Source organism: Bos mutus, chromosome 6, assembly GCF_027580195.1.
Source record: "Bos mutus isolate GX-2022 chromosome 6, NWIPB_WYAK_1.1, whole genome shotgun sequence".
Lineage (NCBI taxonomy): Eukaryota > Metazoa > Chordata > Mammalia > Artiodactyla > Bovidae > Bos > Bos mutus.
Genome location: NC_091622.1, coordinates 90446474 through 90468001, shown reverse-complemented (window position 1 = coordinate 90468001; position 21528 = coordinate 90446474). Strand labels below are relative to the sequence as shown.

The 21528-nt window shown below is 42.8% G+C and overlaps 1 protein-coding gene across 1 annotated transcript in view; it reads left to right on the top strand.

Moving 5' to 3' along the window:
* The first annotated feature begins 3301 nt into the window (after positions 1-3301).
* NAAA (N-acylethanolamine acid amidase) overlaps positions 3302-21528 on the top strand; it is a 28209-nt gene continuing 9982 nt past the window's right edge. Inside the window, exons 1-8 of the mRNA XM_070372530.1 lie at positions 3302-3649; positions 4237-4401; positions 7360-7486; positions 12755-12845; positions 14389-14465; positions 18859-19031; positions 19188-19250; positions 20503-20569. Coding sequence (XP_070228631.1) covers positions 3444-3649; positions 4237-4401; positions 7360-7486; positions 12755-12845; positions 14389-14465; positions 18859-19031; positions 19188-19250; positions 20503-20569 — 969 coding nt within the window. The 5' untranslated portion in view covers positions 3302-3443. The remainder of the gene's footprint in view (positions 3650-4236; positions 4402-7359; positions 7487-12754; positions 12846-14388; positions 14466-18858; positions 19032-19187; positions 19251-20502; positions 20570-21528) is intronic.

Sequence of the window (21528 nt, the reverse complement as noted above, 5' to 3'; positions counted from 1 at the left end):
TATATTCTGTGTTTCCTATGTATCATCTACTTTTTTGAATTCTCCACAGAAGTAATTTTTAAACTGTAGATTCTGGCATAGATAAGCCATGAAATTAGTATATAACATCTCTGAAATCGGCAGAGCAGAGAAGCAACAGAAAACAGAGAGCTGATAGTTTTTTAACTCCAGATATTCCTTTTAATCTTTGTTTTTAACTGTCCCATAAACCTATGTAAAGCTGTTTAATAGAAGAGGAATAGATTATATGAAATTGTTTAATTGTAAACAATACCTATTTTACCACACTATAGATCTATTCATTCAATACATTTATGGTTGTTTTAAAATTTGTATTTGTTTTTAATTTTCATTTTTTTTAATATCACTCCTGAAGTGACAGGAAATCACTTTTTTTTTTTTTAATGCAAGTGCATTTCTTTGAATCCAGCTAACCTGTTGGCTCCCTTGATTTTTTTCTCAATGCACCTTTGGCTAAAAAGGGCAACTGCTGTTACTCAGGCTTTGTAAATGAGCAAATTAACATCTGGGTCCTCGCTTAAATTTTATAGAAAGACTAGGAAGAAACAGGAACAGAGGCTTGAAACTTCAGCCCAGTGATACGGAAGCCATAAAAATGGAGGAAATCCATGAACATATGACATAAAACGAACCTACCTACCAAACAGAAATAGAGAACAGATATGTGGTCACCAAAGGGGGCAGGGGGAGGAGTGGATCAGGAGTTTGGGGTTAGCAGATGCAAACTGCTATTTTATATAGAATGGATAAACAGCAAGGTCCTACTGTTTAGCACAGGGAGCTATATTCAATATCCTGTGATAAACCATAATGGAAAAAAATATGTATAGTGGAGTCACTTTGCTGTATAGCAGAAATTAACACAGCACTATAAAAATCAGGAGTAGTGATGGTGTACTCTAGTTGGGAGAGGGGTGGCTGAAAAAAAGTAAACCTTACTGAAAAAAAGCAAACTTTCCAAATTCTCCCTACACACTTCACAAACAGTGCTAACCATTAAGGAATGTTTCTGTCTTATTAAGTCTGGTGATTTTTCCTAAGACTAACACGTTTTGTCTCCTTTACTGGGAACACAAAAAGGTAAAGATGCTTCAAGTTACTGATTATGAGGTGGAATTTGGATTCTGACAGTCTGGCTTTGAGGCTAGTTCACCAGTGATGAGACCTCGGGCAAATTACGTAACATTTTTTTATCAAGAAAAAGGGGTTAAGTCAGTAGAACCCATCTTCTGGCTACCTCCCACCCCCATTTATTTTTTACTGAAGGGTAATTGCTTCCCTAAAAGATGATTCTATTAAAGTGCTGCACTCAATATGCCAGCAAATTTGGAAAACTCACCAGTGGCCACAGGACTGGAAAAGGTCAGTTTTCATTCCAATCCCAAAGAAAGGCAATGCCAAACAATGCTCAAACTACAGCACAATTGCACTCATCTCACATGATAGCAAAGTAATGCTCAAAATTATCCAACTCAGGTTTCAACAGTACGTGAACCAAGAAATTCCAGATGTTCAAGCTGGATTTAGAAAAGGCAGGGGAACCAGAAATCAAATTGTCAACATCAGCTGGATCATCAAAAAAGCAAGAGAGTTCCAGAAAAACATCTACTTCTGTTTTATTGACTATGCCAAAGCCTTTGATTGTGTGGATCACAACAAACTGGAAAATTCTTAAAGAGATGGGAATGCCAGATTACCTGACCTGCCTCCTGAGAAATCTGTATGCAGATCAAGAAGCAATAGTTAGAACTAGACATGGAACAACAGACTGGTTCCAAGTCAAGAAAGGAGTACATCAAGGCTGTATATTGTCACCCTACTTATTTAACTTATATGCAGAGTACATCATGAAAAATGCCAGGCTGGATGAAGCACAAGCTGGAATCAAGATTGCTGGGAGAAATATCAATAACCTCAGATATGCAATGACACCACCCTTATGGCAGAAAGTGAAGAGGAACTAAAGAGCCTCTTGATGAAAGAGAGGAGAGTGAAAAATCTGGCTTAAAACTCAACATTCAGAAAACTAAGATCATGGCATCTGGTCCTGTCATTTCGTGGCAAATAGACAATGGAAACAGTGGCTGACTTTATTTTCTTGGGCTCCAAAATCACTGCAGATGGTGACTGCAGCCATGAAATTAAAAGATGCTTGCTCCTTGGAAGAAAAGCTATGCCCAACCTAGACAGCATATTAAAAAGCAGAGACATTACTTTGCCAACAAAAGTCCATCTAGTCAGAGCTGTGGTTTTTCCAGTAGTCATGTATGAATGTGAGAGTTGGACTATAAAGAAAGCTGAGCATTGAAGAATTGATGCTTTTGAACTGTGGCGTTGGAGAAGACGCCTGAGAGTTCTTTGGACTGCAAGGAGATCCAACCAGCCCACCCTAAAGGAGATCAGTCCTGAGTATTCATTGGAAGGACTGATGATGAAGAGAAACTCCAATACTTTGGCACCTGATTCGAATAACTGACTCATTGGGAAAGACCCTGATGCTGGTAAAGATTGAAGGCAGGAGGAGAAGGGGATGACAGAGGATGAGATGGTTGGATGGCATCACCTACTCGATGGACATGAGTTTGAGCATACTCCGGGAGTTCGTGATGGACAGGGAAGCCTGGCGTGCTGCAGTCACGAGGTCGCAAAAAGTCGGACACGGCTGAGCTACTGAACTGAGCTGAATTGCTTTACAATGCTGTTGTGGTCTCTGCCGTACATCAACGTCAGTCATAACTATATGTACCTCCTCCCTCTTGAACGTCCCTCTGCCTCCGTCATCCCCACCCCCACCCCATTCCACCCCTTGTAGATTGTGATACAGTGTTCTGGCTTGTTTTGATGGTTAGATGAGACAAAAAGGGCAAAAGCACTTGGCACATAGATGTTAGCTAAGTTTTTAGCTTTTTAAAAGAAACTGAGACGTGAGATTGTTGAACTCAAAAAGCTCTCCTTCCCCTTATAAAATCCATATAAACCTTTGAAGAATTTAAATACAAGCAAATGAGGTGGGGGTAGGAGGACTCTTCCTACCCCAATGGGACTGTCCCGCTTCACCGCTGAAATAATTTTCTCAAATACCCTCTACGCCGCCGATTACACGCTCTCGGCCCACCTGGGTGGGATGGGGCGGGGAGCGGGAGTGAAAAACCGGCGGCCGCATTTAGCATCCCGGGACCTGGAACTCTGCCGCACACTTGGCCGGGGGCGGGGACGGGGGCGTGGTAAGGAGGCAACCGGGCGGGAGCCCACAGACTAGGCTAGAGAGGCAGCTCTACTCCCAGTTCCGGGTCCTGTTGATCAAGCGGGCCGAGCGGCGCGCAGGCTCCCCCTCCAGCCCCCAGGCTCCGCCTTCTCCTCCTTCAGATCTCCTCCGGGGCGCAGCGGGTGGCCGCAGGGTCCCAATTGTGGCCGCCCGAGCAATGACAGCCGCCGGCCCAAGTGCGCGCCCGGCGCTGGCGCTGCTGCTGCTGCTGGCCGGAGCCGGGGTGTTGGCCGCTGCCGCCGCGCCCCTTGCCCCGCCGCTCTTCAACGTGAGCCTGGACGCGGCTCCCCAGCTGCGCTGGCTGCCAGTGCTGCAGCACTACGACCGGGACTTCTTGCACTCCGCCATGGCCCACATCATCGGGTGAGCGCGGGCGAGGGGGCGCGGGCGCCGGTGGGAGTGTGGGAAAGCCCAGACACGTGCTGCCCAAACACTCTCCAGTCCCCGGGCGTCTGGAGTGGCAGCGGGTAGGGGCGCCCAGAACTGGCATTGGCCACTGCTCCAGGCCGGCAGCGTCGGGGTTGGGGGTGACCCGGCGCAGCTGGTTTAACTTTCAAGTCAGGTGTCACCAATGGCATCCTCGTCGACCAGCCATTCTGGATCAAGGTGGCGTGCGTATTGTCAACTGGGCTGTCGCCCCGGCTGCTCAGCTACAGAGTAGGGAACGCACCCCCACGCACTCCTAGCAGGCCTCGAGGGACCCCAGGCTCACCCCTTTGGGATCCACTCTCCGTCGCCCTCTTTCCCGCTCTTGGATGTTCTTTTCTCTCATGGACTCCGCGTTCGGGTGGTGCTGGCTGGACCTGGATTGTCAGCTCTTTGGGTAAGGGAGGCATCTAGAACTCACCCCGAGAACGAAAGCTTTAGGTAGCCCCCCCAGCACCCCCACTACACACGCATAGTACCGACCTCCGAGCAGATCAGACACCCTCGTGGTTTTTCCTTTCTAGAGATTATGTCCCGCAATGGGTCCTTGCATTGATCAGAAAAGTCGTCCCGGAGCTGGAACTCCTCCTGCCGCAGCCCTTCGCCGACGAGATACGCGGCATGTGCGACGCCCTGGACTTCAACCTGGTTGACTGCATCCTTCTCAACCTGGCCTACGAGTTCAGTGCGTGAGTGCGCAGCGCTAGCACGGATTAATTTGCGATTTAGCGGGGATTGGAGAAGGAAATGGCAACCCACTCCAGTGTTCTTGCCTGGAGAATCCCAGGGACGGGGGAGCCTGGTGGGCTGCCGTCTCTGGGGTCCCATAGAGTCGGACACGACTGAAGGGACTTAGCAGCAGCAGCAGCAGCCAGCGACATTTGAGTGGGAGGAGATGTGCTTTCAGTGTGATAAAAAGAGGGTGCTGACCGGGCTCTCCAGAAACCTACAGTGCTTCCTCTTTTCTTCTCTGGGTGAGTCTGAGCAGCAGATTATGAGCTTCAAGAAGAAAAGCACCTTCTCTGACCTCAACACTGAACTGTTCTTGGATCTGAAGCCTCCTTTTTTCCCTTCTCCAATCCGGGTAGCCTCCCACTTTCAAAACTCTGTTAACACGTAGTCTCCCAGGAAAGTTTTGAAATAATCTCCCACTTAAGTTAACCCAGTGACGGTCCAACTTTATAGTCAGGGGGTTGTCCCAGCATTCATTTGTTTCTCTGACTTTATCCCTCCATGTTCATCATGGCTAGTAATCAGGACTCCTCTTTCTCAGCCCATTTCCTCCGCGGGTGGGAGCACAGTACACTGTTCTGGCTTGTAGGGCTAGCCAGTGTTTGATACCTGCAGTGGGCATGATCGGCTGTGGTGCACACCGGGGAAAGCAATCGGAGTGTGTGGTGGATCCCAGGCAGAGTGAGGGGGGAGCCTCAAGTCTGTGGGCTCAGTAACAGGTCTTGGAAGTAAAAGAGATTTGACTTGATTTCTGTCTTCAGGACTTACTGTTTTGCCACCAGACCAGCTTCATCTAGTAACATCTTTTAGATACTTATAACTTCTGCCCGCAAAAGATATTTAAAAAAACATTTTTTTTTTCCCTTTGGATAATGAAACTTTACTGCTTCTTGGCATCTCCTAGAATACCTAGGCAGGATAGGTTAAGAAGCACTGTGACTGCCATTCTCTTCGGGGAAATGTTTTAAGACACAAATAGACACAAATATGTTAAAGTGCTTTTCAATTGACCTAAGTTAATTTTGTCATTCTTCATCTCCTACCCCTGTCTTTTTCCTATTCTGACGTGACTTTCTCAGTGAAAAAATCAGTTATTTTCATTTTCCTCTTCTTTTGTTGGAGTCACTGTACTCAAACCAACTAAAGCAAAAGTTCTAGTAAAGAAATTCTAACTTTTGGATTTGATTTTAAGGTATATACTGAATTGCCTGACAAGGAAAAGCACCACCAGATTCCACTAGCATTAACAAAGGAAATGTTTTGTCCTCATTTCTGGTATAAGACTTTTTGAATAAGATTAAGCAAGACTGTGGTTGCTGTTGTTCAGTTGCTAAGTCATGTCTGACTCTTTGTGACCCCATGAACTGTAGCACACCAGGCTCCTTTGTCCTCCACTATCCTGGAGTTTGCTCAGACTTAAGTAAGACTAGCTACCCTTTACTGAGCCTCCTAGGTACGAGGCCCTGGAGATGGTATTACATTTTGTAATGTGGAAACCAAGCCTCAAAGGGGACAATTTGCTGAAAGTCAGGTGCATGTTGAGTCATCAGAGCTGCTGCTAAAAGCACATGTCCCCGTGCGCTGCAGCGCATCTCCCAGAGCAGAGCCCAGCTCCCTGGTTGTCACCTGTGCTTGGGGGCCTCCCATGAAAAAACATTTGGCATGACACAGAAGAACTGTTGCCCCCCAATTTTGAAAAATCACCTTGGACAGAAAGTCTACAAACTTTATCTACTTCTGGTGTTCTGTCAGTTCCTTTCTTGACATGAACTCTTTGAAGATCAGAAACCTTGATGGTGCTGGTGGTGGTTTAGTCGTTCGGTCTTGTCCGACTCTTTATGACCCCACAGACTGTAGCCTGCCAGGCTCCTCTGTCCACGAGATTCTTTCGGCAAGAATACTGGAGTCAGTAGCCATCCCCTTCTCCAGGGGATCTTCCCAACCCAGGGATCAAACCTCTGTCTCTTTTGTCTCCTTCTTGGCACCACTGCCAAGAAGGTGCCACCAGAAACCTTGGAAAAAATTAAAACCTGACCAAGCTTCCTTTTTTAAAATGACAAAAAAGTAAAATTTGTTTCCTCTTAATTATAAAAGTACTATATAATCTTTATGGAAAATTAATAAAGAAAAGAATAAAGAAAATTAAGCACAATCTTGTTACTCAGAAATGACCATCCATCCTTCAATATATTTACTCTCAGTTTGTGTGTGTGTGTATGTGTGTGTGTATCTTTCCCCTGCCCTAGAATTGAACATGATATATTTAAATATTTTTATGTAATATTACATATTCTTAGGGAATATGGACATTTAGACATCTTAACAAACCTCTTCCTCTTTTCCTCAAAATACATCTCTCCGGCTGGTAGTTCTTAAAAGATTCTTTTGTTAGCTCTGTGCAGGGAGCCCTAAGGAGGACTGGAAAAGTGCTAAACCCATAAATTGTTCACCCCTTTCTCAAGAAGAGAAAGTGCAGCAATTTATGAGGCAGAATAGTTTGATGCCACTGTACTTGTTCTGAGAAATTTGGAAGAGAGATGAGCTTCAACCAGCTTTGAATAGCATGTTAAATAGATATATGCTTCCAAGCAGAGGAGCAGGCAAATTTAAGTGATCTCACTGAGCCCAGAATAGGTCCATTTCAGATTTAGATTTAGGATGAAATTCTCTCTCAGTATGTTTTCAATGTCATGTGTGCTGAGAGCAAAGGTCTAGTAACACTGAAGAAGCACTAGAGCTGTGTCCAGTTGTCTTTCTCATCTTGAATTATGAATCCATAGGATTACATAGCGTATGTGTTCTTTATAAAAGGGAAAAAAAAAAACCACTTTGAGGACTTATTTTTTAAATAAAAAGTTCGTTTCCTTTTTCTTGTTTTTGTTGTTCACTCATGTTAAACTTTTCCCTTTTCCCAGATTCTGCACCAGTATTGTGGCTCAGGACTCCAAAGGCCACATTTACCATGGCCGGAATCTGGATTATGTTTTTGGAAGTTTCTTACGCAACTTGACTTTGGATGTACAGTTCATAAAGAATGGGCAGGTATAGTCCGTACAGTGTGAGATTCAGAAATCAGAGACTTGCTAACCGGTTGGCCATCACTTAGATGGTCTGCAGCTTAAGTGTGTTATCAATTTAAGATACAAAAAACATCAACCTCCTGGAAAAACAAAACTATGGAGAGATTTACATCAAGTATGCCTGTAGAAATGAGAGTCATTTATTATTACTGAGCACCTACTTACAGAGCTCAATCACTTTTCCCTAGGGAAATCTCTATGGAAATATGATCAATCATCTACTTGGTTTCTTTCTTTTTGTTGTTGTTGTTGTTGGACCATTCAGCATGCAGAATCTTAGTTCCCTAGCAGGGATGGAACCCACACCCCCAGCACTGGAAGGCAGAATTTTAACTACTGGACGGCTAGGGAAGTCCCAATCGTCTACTTACAATACTAAGTCAGCTCTCTGCTTTTCCATGTTCAGGCTGCTGCTAGAATAGGGAGGGGCTGGATAGCACAGTGGCTAGGAACACCTACTTTGGGGATCTAACAGGGCTGGGTTTGAATCATACTTCTGTTACTCCCTTTGTGAACCTGAGAAATTACTTATACCCATTTTGCAGATTACAGCTCAGAGAGGTTAATAACTACTTTATGGAGATAGTTATAAAGGTTCAATGAAGTGATCTATGCAAAGCATAAGGCAGATGCTTGATAAATAGTGGCCAAATAATAAATAGTTCTTTACAACTATAATTGACCCAAACTACTCTCTTTAATATTTAAGAAATTATACTTAAATCTTTTTATTTTCTTTAAAAGTACAACCCATGGATGGAGGAGCCTGGTAGGCTACAGTCCACAGGGTTGCAAAGAGTCTGACACGACTGAGTGACTTCACTTCACTTTCTCAGTGCTCAGGCTATTATTATCAAATTTAACTGTTTACACTTGCATATTGTCTTTCTGATGAGGGCTCATGACCAATAAATTGTTTTGCTAAATTAAGAATAGGTTATCTGGTTTTCCTGGGACTTGCCTGGGAGTCCAGTGGCTAAGACTCAATGCTCCCAATGCAGGGGTCCAGGTTCCATCTCTGGTCAGCATGCATCCTGCATGCTGCAACTGAAAAAAAAAAAAAAAAAAAAATGACACAACCAAAGATCCTGCATACTGGAACAAAGACCTGGCACAGCCAAATAAATAAATATTAAAAACTAAAAGAACAGGTTATCTGCCCAATAACAAGTTATCCATTGAATAATTAAGCTTTTAAATCCTTTATGACTATACAGTGGAAGTAAGAAATAGATTTAAGGGACTAGATCTGATAGACAGGGTGCCTAATAAACTATGGACGGAAGTTCGTGACATTGTACAGGAGGCAGGAATCAAGACCATCCCCAAGAAAAAGAAATGCAAAAAAGCAAAATGGCTGCCTGAGGAGGCCTTACAAATAGCTGTGAAAAGCAAAGGAGAAAAGGAAAGATACACCCATTTGAATGCAGAGTTCTGAAGAATAGCAAGGAGAGATAAGAAAGCCTTCCTCAGCTATCAATGCAAAGAAATAGAGGAAAACAATAGAATGGAAAAGACTAGAGATCTCTTCAAGAAAATTAGAGATACCAAGGGAACATTTCATGCAAACATGGGCTCGATAAAGGACAGAAATGGTATGGACCTAACAGAAGCAGAAGATATTAAGAAGAGGTGGCAAGAATACACAGAAGAACTATACAAAAAAGATCCTCACAACCCAGATAATCACGATGGTGTGATCATTGACCTAGAGCCAGACATCCTGGAATGTGAAGTCAAGTGGGCCTTAGAAAGCATCACTACGAAAAAAGCTAGTGGAGGTGATGGAATTCCAGTTGAGCTATTTCAAATCCTGAAAAGATGATGCTGTGAAAGTGCTGCAGTCAACATGCCAGCAAATTTGGAAAACTCAGCAGTGGCCACAGGACTGGAAAAGGTCAGTTTTCATTCCAATCCCAAAAAAAGGCAATGCCAAAGAGTGCTTAAATTACTGCACAATTGCACATGCTAGTAATGCTCAAAATTCTCCAAGCCAGGCTTCAGCAATACGTGAACTTCCAGATGTTCAAGCTGGTTTTAGAAAAGGCAGAGGAACCAGAGATCAAATTGCCAGCATCCGCTGGATCATCGAAAAAGCAAGAGAGTTCCAGAAAAACATCTATTTCTGCTTTCTTGACTATGCCAAAGCCTTTGACTGTGTGGACCACAATAAGCTGTGGAAAATTCTGAAAGAGATGGGAATACCAGACCACCTGACCTGCCTCTTGAGCAACCTATATGCAGGTCAGGAAGCAACAGTTAGAACTGGACATGGAACAACAGACTGGTTCCAAATCAGGAAAGGAGTACGTCAAGGCTGTAAATTGTCACCCTGCTTATTTAACTTCCATGCAGAGTACATCATGAGAAACACTGGGCTAGAAGAAGCACAAGCTGGAATCAAGATTGCTGGGAGAAATATCAATAACCTCAGATACGCAGATGACACCACCCTTATGGCAGAGAACTAAAAAGCCTCTTGATGAAAGTGAAAGAGGAGAGTAAAAAAGTTGGCTTCAAGCTCAACATTCAGAAAAGTAAGATCATGGCATCTAGTCCCATCACTTCATGGCATCCAATCCCATCACTTCATGGCAAATAGATGGGGAAACAGTGGAAACAGTGGCTGACTTTATTTTTGGGGGCTCCAAAATCACTGCAGATGGTGATTGCAGCCATGAAATTAGAATTGATGCTTTTGAGCTGTGGTGTTGGAGAAGACTCTTGAGAGTCCCTTGGACTGCAAGGAGATCCAACCACTCCATCCTAAAGGAGATCAGTCCTGGCTATTCATTGGAAGGACTGATGTTGAAGCTGAAACTCCAGTACTTTGGCCACCTCATGCAAAGAGCTGACCCATTTGAAAAGACCCTGATGCTGGGAAAGATTGAGGGCAGGAGGAGAAGCGGACGACAGAGGATGAGATGGTTGGATGGCATCACCAACTCAATGGACATGGGTTTGGGTGGACTCCGGGAGTTGGTGATGGACAGGGAGGCCTGGTGTGCTGCGGTTCATGGGGTCGCAAAGAGTCGGACACAACTGAGCGACTGAACTGAACTGAACTGAATTAAGCTCTTATTCTTATCTAGTAGTCATAGTTTTGAAAGTATTTTCAGATACAGGGCTTCTTTTGATTTGCATCGCAGCCCTGTGAAGCAGACTCAAATCAGTACTTCCATTTTTATCTGCCAGATGAAAGGGCTGGGCCTTAGACAGTGACTTGCTCCAAGCAACAGGAGGAGATGAGGCAGAGGTGGGACCGAACCCAGGCCTTCAACCTTCAAGCTGTTTTCTCCACAAAACTCAGACTGTAAATTAGTCTCCTGCCCCAGCTAAGAGTCTATGCAAAATGACCTGTCACAGACAATTGAAAGCATTCATGCATGCTCAGTCACTAAGTCATCTCTGACTCTTTGCAGCCCCATGGACTGCAGCCTGCCAGGCTACCCTGTCTATGGGATTTCCCAGTCAAGAATATTGGAGTGAGTTGCCATTTCTTCCTCCAAGGGATCTTCCTGACCCAGGGATTGAACCTGCATCTCCTGCATTGATAGGTAGATTCTTTACCACTGGGCCACCTGGGAAGCCCAATTGAAAGTGTAGGAATTTAGAAATAAAAGCAATTTTTCAGAGCTACAAGATACAATATCTTACAAATTCTATCTTATAATTACATATTCTAAAATATCTGGGAAACTGCAACTGATTTTGATTTTTATAACTTTAATTTTCTGAACTCTTCAAAAGTGACATGAATGTGAGTATATCATGAAAATGAAGTGACCATATGATTACTTTTTTCTTCCTATAGTTAACATTTTGCAAAGGCTTTAATAATGAGTAGACTTGTTACCATTTTACCTCCATGAGTGGAAATGGGGAGAATTCATGGAAGGCCCTCAGTGTGTCTTGGGTAAGAGGTCATTTAGAAAATTGAGGCCACTGCTTTTCTCTTGTAATTTAGCCACTTTAAATTGTTTTATAATCGAACAAGGTGGAAATATACAGCTAAATGAAAAGTTACTGGCGTAAAATTCAGCTTTTTAGGAAAAAATGAAGCTATGTCCATTCATTTCTCAAAATATAAAAATATTAGTTCACTTTTATTGAACCATATGAGCTGGGCACTCTTCTAAGTACCTCTTTGAAAATTGAAATCTGGGGACTTCCCTAGTGGTTCCAGTGGTTAAGACTCTCTGCCTTCAGTTTAAGGAGTGTGAGTTCAGTCCCTGGTCTGGGAACTAAGATCCCATATGCTGTGTGATGTGGCCCCCCCAAAAAAGAAAAATGAAATCTGGTGTCTGAAATAGCTAGTAGAGTGTCTTTTTTTTTTCTCAGGGATATAGTAATGTCTTGCAGTCATTGAAGTTCATTTCTTTAATTTAAAGTGGGAGCAAAGCAAAAAAAAAAAAAAGGAAACAATAAATAAAGTGGGAGTAATCCCTACAACTCATGGAATAATCAGGGGATTAAGTGAAAGATGTATGTAAAAATTTTATTCATAATTAAAATTTAAATTTGATTATTACTAAACGGTTTTACTTGTTTCCCTTTACTTTGAAGAGTTTATAAGAGCATGATATTAATTTCTTATAATTGAGTCAAGCCAAGTTTTTAAATGGAAGCCCATTTGCTACTTCTAGGATGAGCTTCTTTTTTTTGGTATGGAGCAGTTTGATGAAGCTTATTGATCCCATCTTAAAATAATGTTTTATAAATACATGAAATGTACAACATTGTGAAGAAACCAGTTATGTTGAAATACAGCTATTTCTATATTATACTTTTCTTAACACATTAGCTAGTAAAATTTAACAATGGGTCTAATAACTCCACCATAAATGCAGAATAGTGATAAGTATGAATGATATTTCAAGATATGTATGTATGATGCCATTATGTAAGTGAAAATACCTGCAATTTCTCCTGGTGATGAAACCATAGGCACTCTATAACTACACAAGTTCTTGCATTTATTCATTACAGAGGGAGTAAAATTTCAGTTAGAAGTTAGTGAAAATAAAGATGTATCTTTTTTTTTCCCTCATCAAAGGTCACAGATCCACTGACTTCTGTCCCTGGGCCCTCAAAGTTAAATCTAGAAGGCTATTTCAGAGTATTAGGATGGAACTTAAAAAAAGAAATCCATGAAATTTGGGGGCAAAACAGGTATTTCAAAGTACTTTTGATTGGCGTAATAAGATGATGTCTTATCTCTTGATTTCAGATTGCCTACACAGGAACCACCTTTGTTGGCTATGTAGGATTATGGACGGGTCAGAGTCCACACAAGTTTACAGTTTCTGGTGACGAACGAGGTACTCAAACTCCCAAGCATTTTTAGCCCTATCCCTGTTCAGTTTTATCCAAGCATGTCATTCACTCAGCCAACAGAGCACACGGAACACCTTCCGTGTCCCGTGCTTCCGTTCAGTGGGGGAAGGTGGGCAGTGTGCATGTGAGCAATGAACGTGATTTCAGCTACTGATAAGTGCTCCCAAGAAAGTAAAACAGGAAGATGTGGTAGAGAATGAAGTCGGGCATGAGCAAGTACTACAGGGATAGGGTCAGGGAAGGCTTGACTTACATGACCCAGGTCTACAGAACCTGGGTGAGGAATTCCAGAAACAGGACTGTAATGTGGCTACAGGATGGAGTAAGGGGGAGTATGTTAGAGATGGAGAAGGAGGCTGAGGCCAGGTGCAGGGTTGTGAGGAGGAGTTTGGGTTCTAAGCAAAATGGAAGCCCTAGGAAGATTCTGGGGCTTCCCTGGTAGCTCAGTTGGTAAAGAATCCACCTGCAATGCAGGAGACCCTGGTTTGATCCCTGAGTTGGGAAGATCCCCTGGAGAAGGGAACGGCTACCCACTCCAGTAGTCCATGGGGTCGCAAAGAGTCAGACACAACTGAGCGACTTTCACAGGAAGATTTTAGGCCAGGGTGAACAGATCTGTTTTGCTTTTACATTCTTAACTTTCATTTGGTTGCTCTATAGAGGCTAGATCATGTTGGGTTAAGATGGATACAGAAGACTGTCTGGAAACGATTGCAGTCATTAGAGGATATAGCGATGGCATTACACAAACAACATCCGTAAAGCACTTTACCATTTTCTGTGCATTTTCTCTAAGTTCTCTCATTAGACCCTCCCAGCAGTCCTGTTAGTTAGGCTGGGCTGATTTTATTAACTGGATCTATTATGCAAAAGAGGAAACTGAAGCTACAAGGTGAAGACAGCTAGTAGATGGGAGAGATGGTTCTCAAATTGTCTCCTGGGTCCGTTGCCTCTATTATACAGCCCACTCCCATGCCCCAAGGCTCAGGGGACACCACTCAGTTACCCAACATGTGGGAAACCCTGAGAAAACTCGGCTCTGTCCTTGGTCTCTGTCCTCAGGAATTTGCAGCTGAATAAAGGAGAAAGACATGTACCAGGAGTCTCATTTCCATTGATGTATTCTTACCTTTTTATATAAGCCTGACTGGAAGATGCTGGTTGAGGATGTATCTGTGTCCATAATAGTTCTTTATCCTCTTATATTTCTTCATTTCCTTAAGTGTCAGCTGTGAATGAGACTAATTCTCAACCAGTGGTACCCAAACCACCGCATGACGGTTACTGAAGTTTTACAGAGAATGAACAAAAGGGGCTTTGCTTCCATCATTTTGTGGCTCAGATTGTTTAACTGATAGTTATGGTTATGAGCAGATTAAAAAAGTAAAAAGTAATAAACAAACCTCTTTTATCTAATGAAAACTAGTTCAATCATTAGCCTGCTAAGATTGAGTTAAAATGCCTGAACGATTGCCTCTGGGGCAGCAATTCTAGTGTGTGTCAACATTATGATTCCTTCCTTGACAGATAAAGGCTGGTGGTGGGAGAATATGATCGCAGCCCTTTTTCAGAGACACTCACCGGTCAGCTGGCTTATCCGCACTGTGAGTATTTTTACTGTCAAGCTCACCTCACCCTCAAAGCTTCCCTGGTGGTTCAGTGGTAAAGAATCCCACCTGCCAATGCAGGAGATGCGAGTTCCATTCCTGGGTTGGGAAGATCCCCTAGAGAAGGAAATGGCAACACACTCCAGTGTTCTTGCCTGGAGAATCCCATGGACCGAGGAGCCTGGAGGGCTACAGTCCATGAGGTTGCAAGAGTTGGACATGACTGAGCAACTGAGCACATAGCATGCACAGAGCATGAAGAGGCTGCACTCCAAGGTGCCTGGCGAGAGTTTGGTCAAGAAGGAGAATCTTTGTCATAGGCTCCGGTTTTCCACAATAGCTGATTGCGATAAGAGATCAAGCTTTTCTAAGGATGTAGATGTACCCTTCTTTTAGAATCTCCAACTGCAAATGCGTTCATCTCCATCGGCAAGTATCTTAATGAGCAAAACAAATGTGTTAGAAGATAACTCTATGCACAACAAAAGGAACATCTGGCTTTACATTACCTGTTAGTCAGCAGAGTTCCAAGCCACGTATAAATTGTGGTCTGACCACAGAAAGCACATTTTTTTGAAGCACACCTCTGGTGAAAGGAGCTGGCCCTGCCTCCCTTTTAGCCTTTTGGGCCTTTCCTTGTCCTGCTGTAAATAATCAAGACTCTCTAGGCTTGAAATTTTCCTAAACTTTTTACTTGAATATTCCCTAAATATGTTAATAAACACTGCACCCCTCACATACTTTTTTTAAATTTTATTTTATTTTTAAACTTTACACAATTGTATTAGTTTTGCCGAATATCAAAATGAATCCACCACAGGTATACATGTGTTCCCCATCCTGAACCCTCCTCCCTCCTCCCTCCCCATACCATCCCTCTGAGTCATCCCAGTGCACCAGCCCCAAGCATCCAGTATCGTGCATCAAACCTGGACTGGCAACTTGTTTCTTACATGATATTTTACATGTTTCAATGTCATTCTCCCAAATCTTCCCACCCTCTCCCTCTCCCACAGAGTCCATAAGACTGTTCTATACATCAGTGTCTCTTTTGCTGTCTCGTACACCGGGTTATATTTTAAGATGACTTCTAAAGTATTGCATCTTAAGATTAAAAAGCTGCAAAAATCCAGTGTATTGGATGCATTGATGTTTAAAAATAAAACTATAATTTAAATCTTTTCAGGGGAATCTAAATACCAAGAGTTTTTTTTTTCATTTTATAATTTACATATAATAAAATGCAGAAATATTAAGGGTTTTATTCAGTGTGTTTTGGCAATTTTACACACTCATTTATCCATCCATGTAACCACCAAACATACACAAAATATAGACCCTAACAACTAAAATAAAATGTACAATGTAAGAGTTGTCAGTTAAGTTTTATTTGCAGCAAAATGAGGAGTATAGCCAGGGAGTCATCATTTCAGATATCTCTGAGAAACTGCTCCAAGAGATGGGGGGAAGATCAGTATAATATATGATTTCAGTGAAGGGGGAACGGGCTGTCAAACACTTCTTTTGGCAGAGGCTTGCCGCTAGTCATAAGGAGCAGATGTCATCATTGATTATTTTAATGCTTTTCTAGGTATGAGGAAATGAAAGAATTGGGCTCATAAAATCTTCTCCTGAAAGTAACTATTTGAAGGCCCTGTTCTGCCGGTTTTTCCCAAAGCACAAAATGCCTCATTCCTCATCTCTCCACCTTGAACTCCTTTCAGGGTATGTTGAAGGTCAGCAACTGCAGTGGCTAGTGACCTGATCTTTGTAGAGGCACACAGTGGGTGACAGGTTTTAGTTGGCAGATGTTTCCAAATGTCCCTGGAAATTTTCCCTAGTGCTCCTTTCTGGTCAACTTCCAACCTTCTCTGACTCCCCACCTCCTTGCCAGGCACCACTCTGACTTCTATCAGTATAAAAAGTTTTGCCTGTTGTAGAATTCATGTACCCCAAATTGTAGTACATAGACTCTTTTTCTTTCACTCAGCATGTTTTTCAGACTCATCCTTATTGGTATCACGAGTTCATTCCTTTTTATTATCGAAGAAGATTGTACGAGTATGCCACAACTTATCCATTTTATTGCTAATAAATGGACATTGGGTCATTTCCAGTTTGGGGCTGTTGAGTTGGTTTGTTCTGAACTCAGCAAAATTATATGTGAGGCAATAAGAGGTGATATTGCGATGGAATACATGATGGAATATGTTTTGGATTATGTTACCTATAGCATCCCCCAAGTGCTAGCGAAGAATTCATTGCCTCTAACAGAATTCTGTAAGAACAAAGTGAAAGAACATCAGTAAGAAATACTGAAAGTAGCTGGACTTTCCTGGTGGCCAGTGCCTATGAATAAGGCTGCTGTATAAATTCTTGTACCAGTCTTTTTGTAAACTTATATCCAGTTTAGTTGGTTACATAAGTACTTAAGAGTAGGATTATTGGGTTATAAGGTAGATGTATATTTAATTGAAGTAATGCCATACAATTCATATGCCATACTATTCATCCATTTTAAAGTATACAACTCACTAGTTTTTAGTATAAGTCACAGTTATGCAACCATCACTATGGTCAGTTTTAGAACATCTTCATTCCCCTGAGGAGAAACCTGCACCCATTAGCACTCACTCCATTTCCTCTGTTCCCTGAGATAGATGAGCTTCCTATCTCCCCCTCAGTGTGCCACTAGGGTGAATAATAGCAGTCACCACTGCCTTCAGTATTTCTTTCTTTTTTTTTGTTTTGACTGCACCATGTGGCATGTGGGATCTTAGTTCCCTACCCAGGGATCAAGCCCATGGCCTCTGAATTGGAAGCACGGAGTCATAACCACTGGACCACCAGCAAAGTCCAGCTACTTTCAGTATTTCTTACTGATGTTCTTTTGCTTTGTTCTTACAGAATTCTGTTAGAGGCAATGAATTCTTCGCTAGCACTTAGAGGATGCTATAGGTAATATAATCCAAAAAATATTCCATCACGTATTCCATCACGTATTCCATCACAATATCATCTATTGCCTCACATATAATTTTGCTGAGTTCAGAACAAACCAGCTCAAGTCTCACTACCCTACCCTGACAGCAAGCGATATACATAAGGCTGGGAAAAGTCCACAAAGCTTGCGTGGTTAATGGTTTATGATGCTGAATGATGGCACCTTTGCAGACCCCAGTGTTTTGAATCGTTCTTTTGTTTGCCCCTCTCCCTACCCTTGACACTGGACTTTGACACTATTCAGGAGGGTGAGATGGCTGTACCCTCTAAAAGTGATGAAATAGTGTTGGTGAAGGTGTAGGTGGGAGGGACTGGCCCTCTAGCCAGGACATTCTCCAGCAAGATCAGCTTGAGAAAAGAGTACACGTGGAAGCAGAAGGTTTGGAAAGTGATCCCCTTAACTATCCGTGCTGTGGACCTGCGGAAGTGATCAGGAAGTCCAGTTCAGCTTGCCACTCTAACCCAGCACGCTGTCTTTCCTCTCCAGCCCTTTGCCAATCTGTTCATTGAGCTGAAGCTCTTCCCCACCCCCACTCCCAACCCCTCACAATCACTGCTTTCTCTGGTCTGACTTCTGTTTGTCTCTCTGACCTCAGCTCATGTGACACCTCCCTTGGAGGTCTACTCAATGGCCTGGGTAAGGACCAGTCCCCTGCTGTGACTTCCGCAGCATCTCCTTCTCTGGTGGTGACACTCATTACGTTGTGTCGCTGTTGTCTGTTGACTTTACTTTCATCTATGGAAGTCTGGGGAGAATAAGGACTGGGCCCATCATATTGACAGCTCTGTTGCCACAGCAGCACAGTGCCTGACATAGTATAGGTATTCAAGAAATGCCTGCAGAGAGAACAAATCAGTGAAGAACATGGGGAGACCTTTGCAAGGGTGATCTGCCTTGAAATCATACAGCCTTTGTTTTGGTGAGCAGGGTCTCTCACCCAAGTGAAGTGAAGTGAAAGTCACTCAGTCGTGTCCAACTGTTTGCAACCCCATGGACTGTACAGTTGATGGAATTCTCCAGGTCAGAATACTGGTGTGGGTAGCCTTTCCCTTCTCCAGGGGATCTTCCCAACCCAGGGATCAAACCCAGGTCTCCTGCATTGCGGGCGGATTCTTTACCAGCTGAGCCACAAGAGAAGCCCTCTCACCCAAAACAACATGTCAAAGTTCTCTTCTTTTGTGAGAAAAACCCTCCTGCTGTTGCCTTTCCACTGGAGCTTCCTCCGTCTCAGGAGCCCTGATGACAAGGGAATGAGGTCAGAACAGTTCAAGATTATAGCCATGGGTTCATAGAGCAGGAGTATGTGTTTTGGACCAATTGTCCATCACCTGGTGTGGGTAAGTGACAACTATGATGATGCCAATGCAGGTTTGTCTTTCTCTTCAGACTCTGAGTGAATCGGAAAACTTTGAAGCAGCTGTTTACAAACTGGCCAAGACTCCGCTTATTGCTGATGTTTATTACATTGTTGGCGGCACATCCCCCAAGGAGGGAGTGGTCATCACAAGGAACAGAGGTGGCCCTGCAGACATATGGCCTCTAGATCCTTTAAATGGAGCGTGAGTAGAATTAAAGGCTCTGGTCATTTTGTATCAATAATCTTTTTTTTTAAATTGATGAGCCTAGAGATACTGTTTATTTTTATATGTGCTTTTTTTTCTTTAGCTGTGTCCCAGTTGACCTCAGGTAAGACAAGATGATGTGCTTTGTTGCAGGTGGTTCCGAGTTGAGACAAATTATGACCACTGGAAGCCAGTGCCTAAAGCAGATGACCGAAGGTAGGCTCTGCACACTGCCTGGTTTGCAGTGTTTTCTTGTGGTCAGGAGAACGTGCCCCTCCTACTCCAGGAAATGGAAAGGACTACAGATGCTGTCCCCTCCCAGAAGATGTACCTGGGCCCCCGGCCAGTGCCTCAGCCAGGATGGGAGAGTGTAGTATATGGTAGACAGCATAACAGGAAGCTGGTTGGGAGTTGGGAGGACAAGGTTGATTCTGGCCTCGGGGGCAGGAACCCTAGATTTCACCACTAGCTCTGCTGATGACTCACTGGGTGGCCTCTTGAGCCTCTGTTGACCTATCTTCCCCACCCCCCCTTTTTTATTTTTTATTTTAAAACTTTTTATTTTGTATTGGGGTATAGCTGATTAACAGTGTTGTGATAGCTTCAGGTGAACAGCAAAGGGACTCAGCTGAATGTACACATGTATCCATTCTCTCCCAAGCTCACTCCTATCCAGGCTACCACATAACATTAAGCAGAGTTCCTTATGCTATACAGTAGGTCTTTGCTGGCTACCCATTTAAATATAGCAGTGTGTACATGTCCATCCCAAACTCCCTAACTATCCCTTCCTCCCTGGCAACCATAAGTTTGTTCTCTAAGTCTGTGAGTCTCTCTGTTGTTGATTCATCTTTAAACGGAAATGATTCATGAACAAGATTCATGGTTTCCTATGTAAGACTATTTTGGGAAGGAAAATATTTTCTAACTTAAATAAACTGAGGAATTCCCTGGGGGTCCAATGTTTAGAACTTTGTGCTGAAAGCCTATTCTGAAATTCTGTGTGGGAGCCTGGATTTGATCGCTGTTTGGGAAACTAAGATTCTGCACATGGCCAAAAACACAAACATACAAACAACGACAATAAATAAATAAAACTGGGTGCCTTAATGTCCCTTCTAATTTTGAAAAACTCTTTAATTATAATTCAGTGTGTCTCCAAAGAGCAAGTAGTCATATACTTTTCCTTGATTTTACTGGCCCACATGTCGGATGGCAACGGTTCAGGTCACAGCAAACGTTTTCCCCATCCTGCTTCCTTGAGCAGATGGGGCCACTGGGCCTGGCTCTTGAATGCCTTTACCATGGTGGTCTGAGGCAAGGCAACACACATACGTGGGGGCCAGCGTCTGTTCAGAGGAAAGGGCGATACTGAGGCTAGGCTTTGTATTGAGCCTCCCCAGATGAAAGCTGGAGGGACTCAGGGTTTCCTGAAGTGCCAGATGACCTTTGATCATTGTCCTTACAGGACACCCGCCATCAAAGCCCTGAATGCCACCGGCCAGGCCAACCTCAGCCTGGAGACGCTCTTCCAGGTAACTTGTGTCACAGTGTCCAGTTTTCACCCAGAATGTTTGGTGTCTTTCTCAATAGTGATTAAAAAAAATTCTCTGAAATCGAACATTGTTAAAGTTTTACCTGGTTGAAAACATATAGAAGAAAAGCCAGATGACATTTTCTGAGCTTGTAATCATGTAGATTAACGTGTCCATCTTAACCTTTCTGCATGTTAAAATAAAAAAAAGGCATAGTCATAACATATGTTCATTTGTTTAAAAGAAAAAATAAGAGAAAGGTTTCAAAACTATCACCCCAAGATAAACCAAAGTTATTTTTTTCCTGTAGATAGTCTGCATGTATTTCTCCTACCTTTTAATAGTCTTTGATTTATTGGTAGTATTATTTTATTGAAGTATACTTGCTATAAAATACTATATAAGCTTCAGGTATACAACATAGTATTCTCGCCTGGAGAATCCCCATGGAGAGAGGTGCCTGGTGGGCTACACTCCCTGGGGCTGCAAAGAATTGGACACGGCTGAGCAACTAAGCACAGCACAGTGCAGCATACAACACAGTGTTTTTAAAGGTTGTAGTCTGTTTCTAGTCATTATAACATATTGGCTCTATTTCCTGTGTTTTGTAATATATCCTTGAATCTTATTTTGTATAGTAGTTTGTATGTCTTAATTCCATACCCTTAATTTGCTTGCACTCCTTCCTTCTCCCCACTAGTCTGTTCTCTTGTCTATAAGTCTGTTTCTGTTTTGCTATATACATTCATTTTTAATTTTTACATTCAATATATTAGTGATATCATAGAATATGTTTCTTTCTCTGCCTTATTTCACTTAGCATAGTCCCCTCCAAGTCCACCCATGTTATTGCAAATGGCAATATTTCATTCTTTTTTATGGTTAACTAGTGTGGTCGCTAAGAGTCGGACACGACTGAGCGACTTCACTTTCCCTTTTCACTTTCATGCATTGGAGAA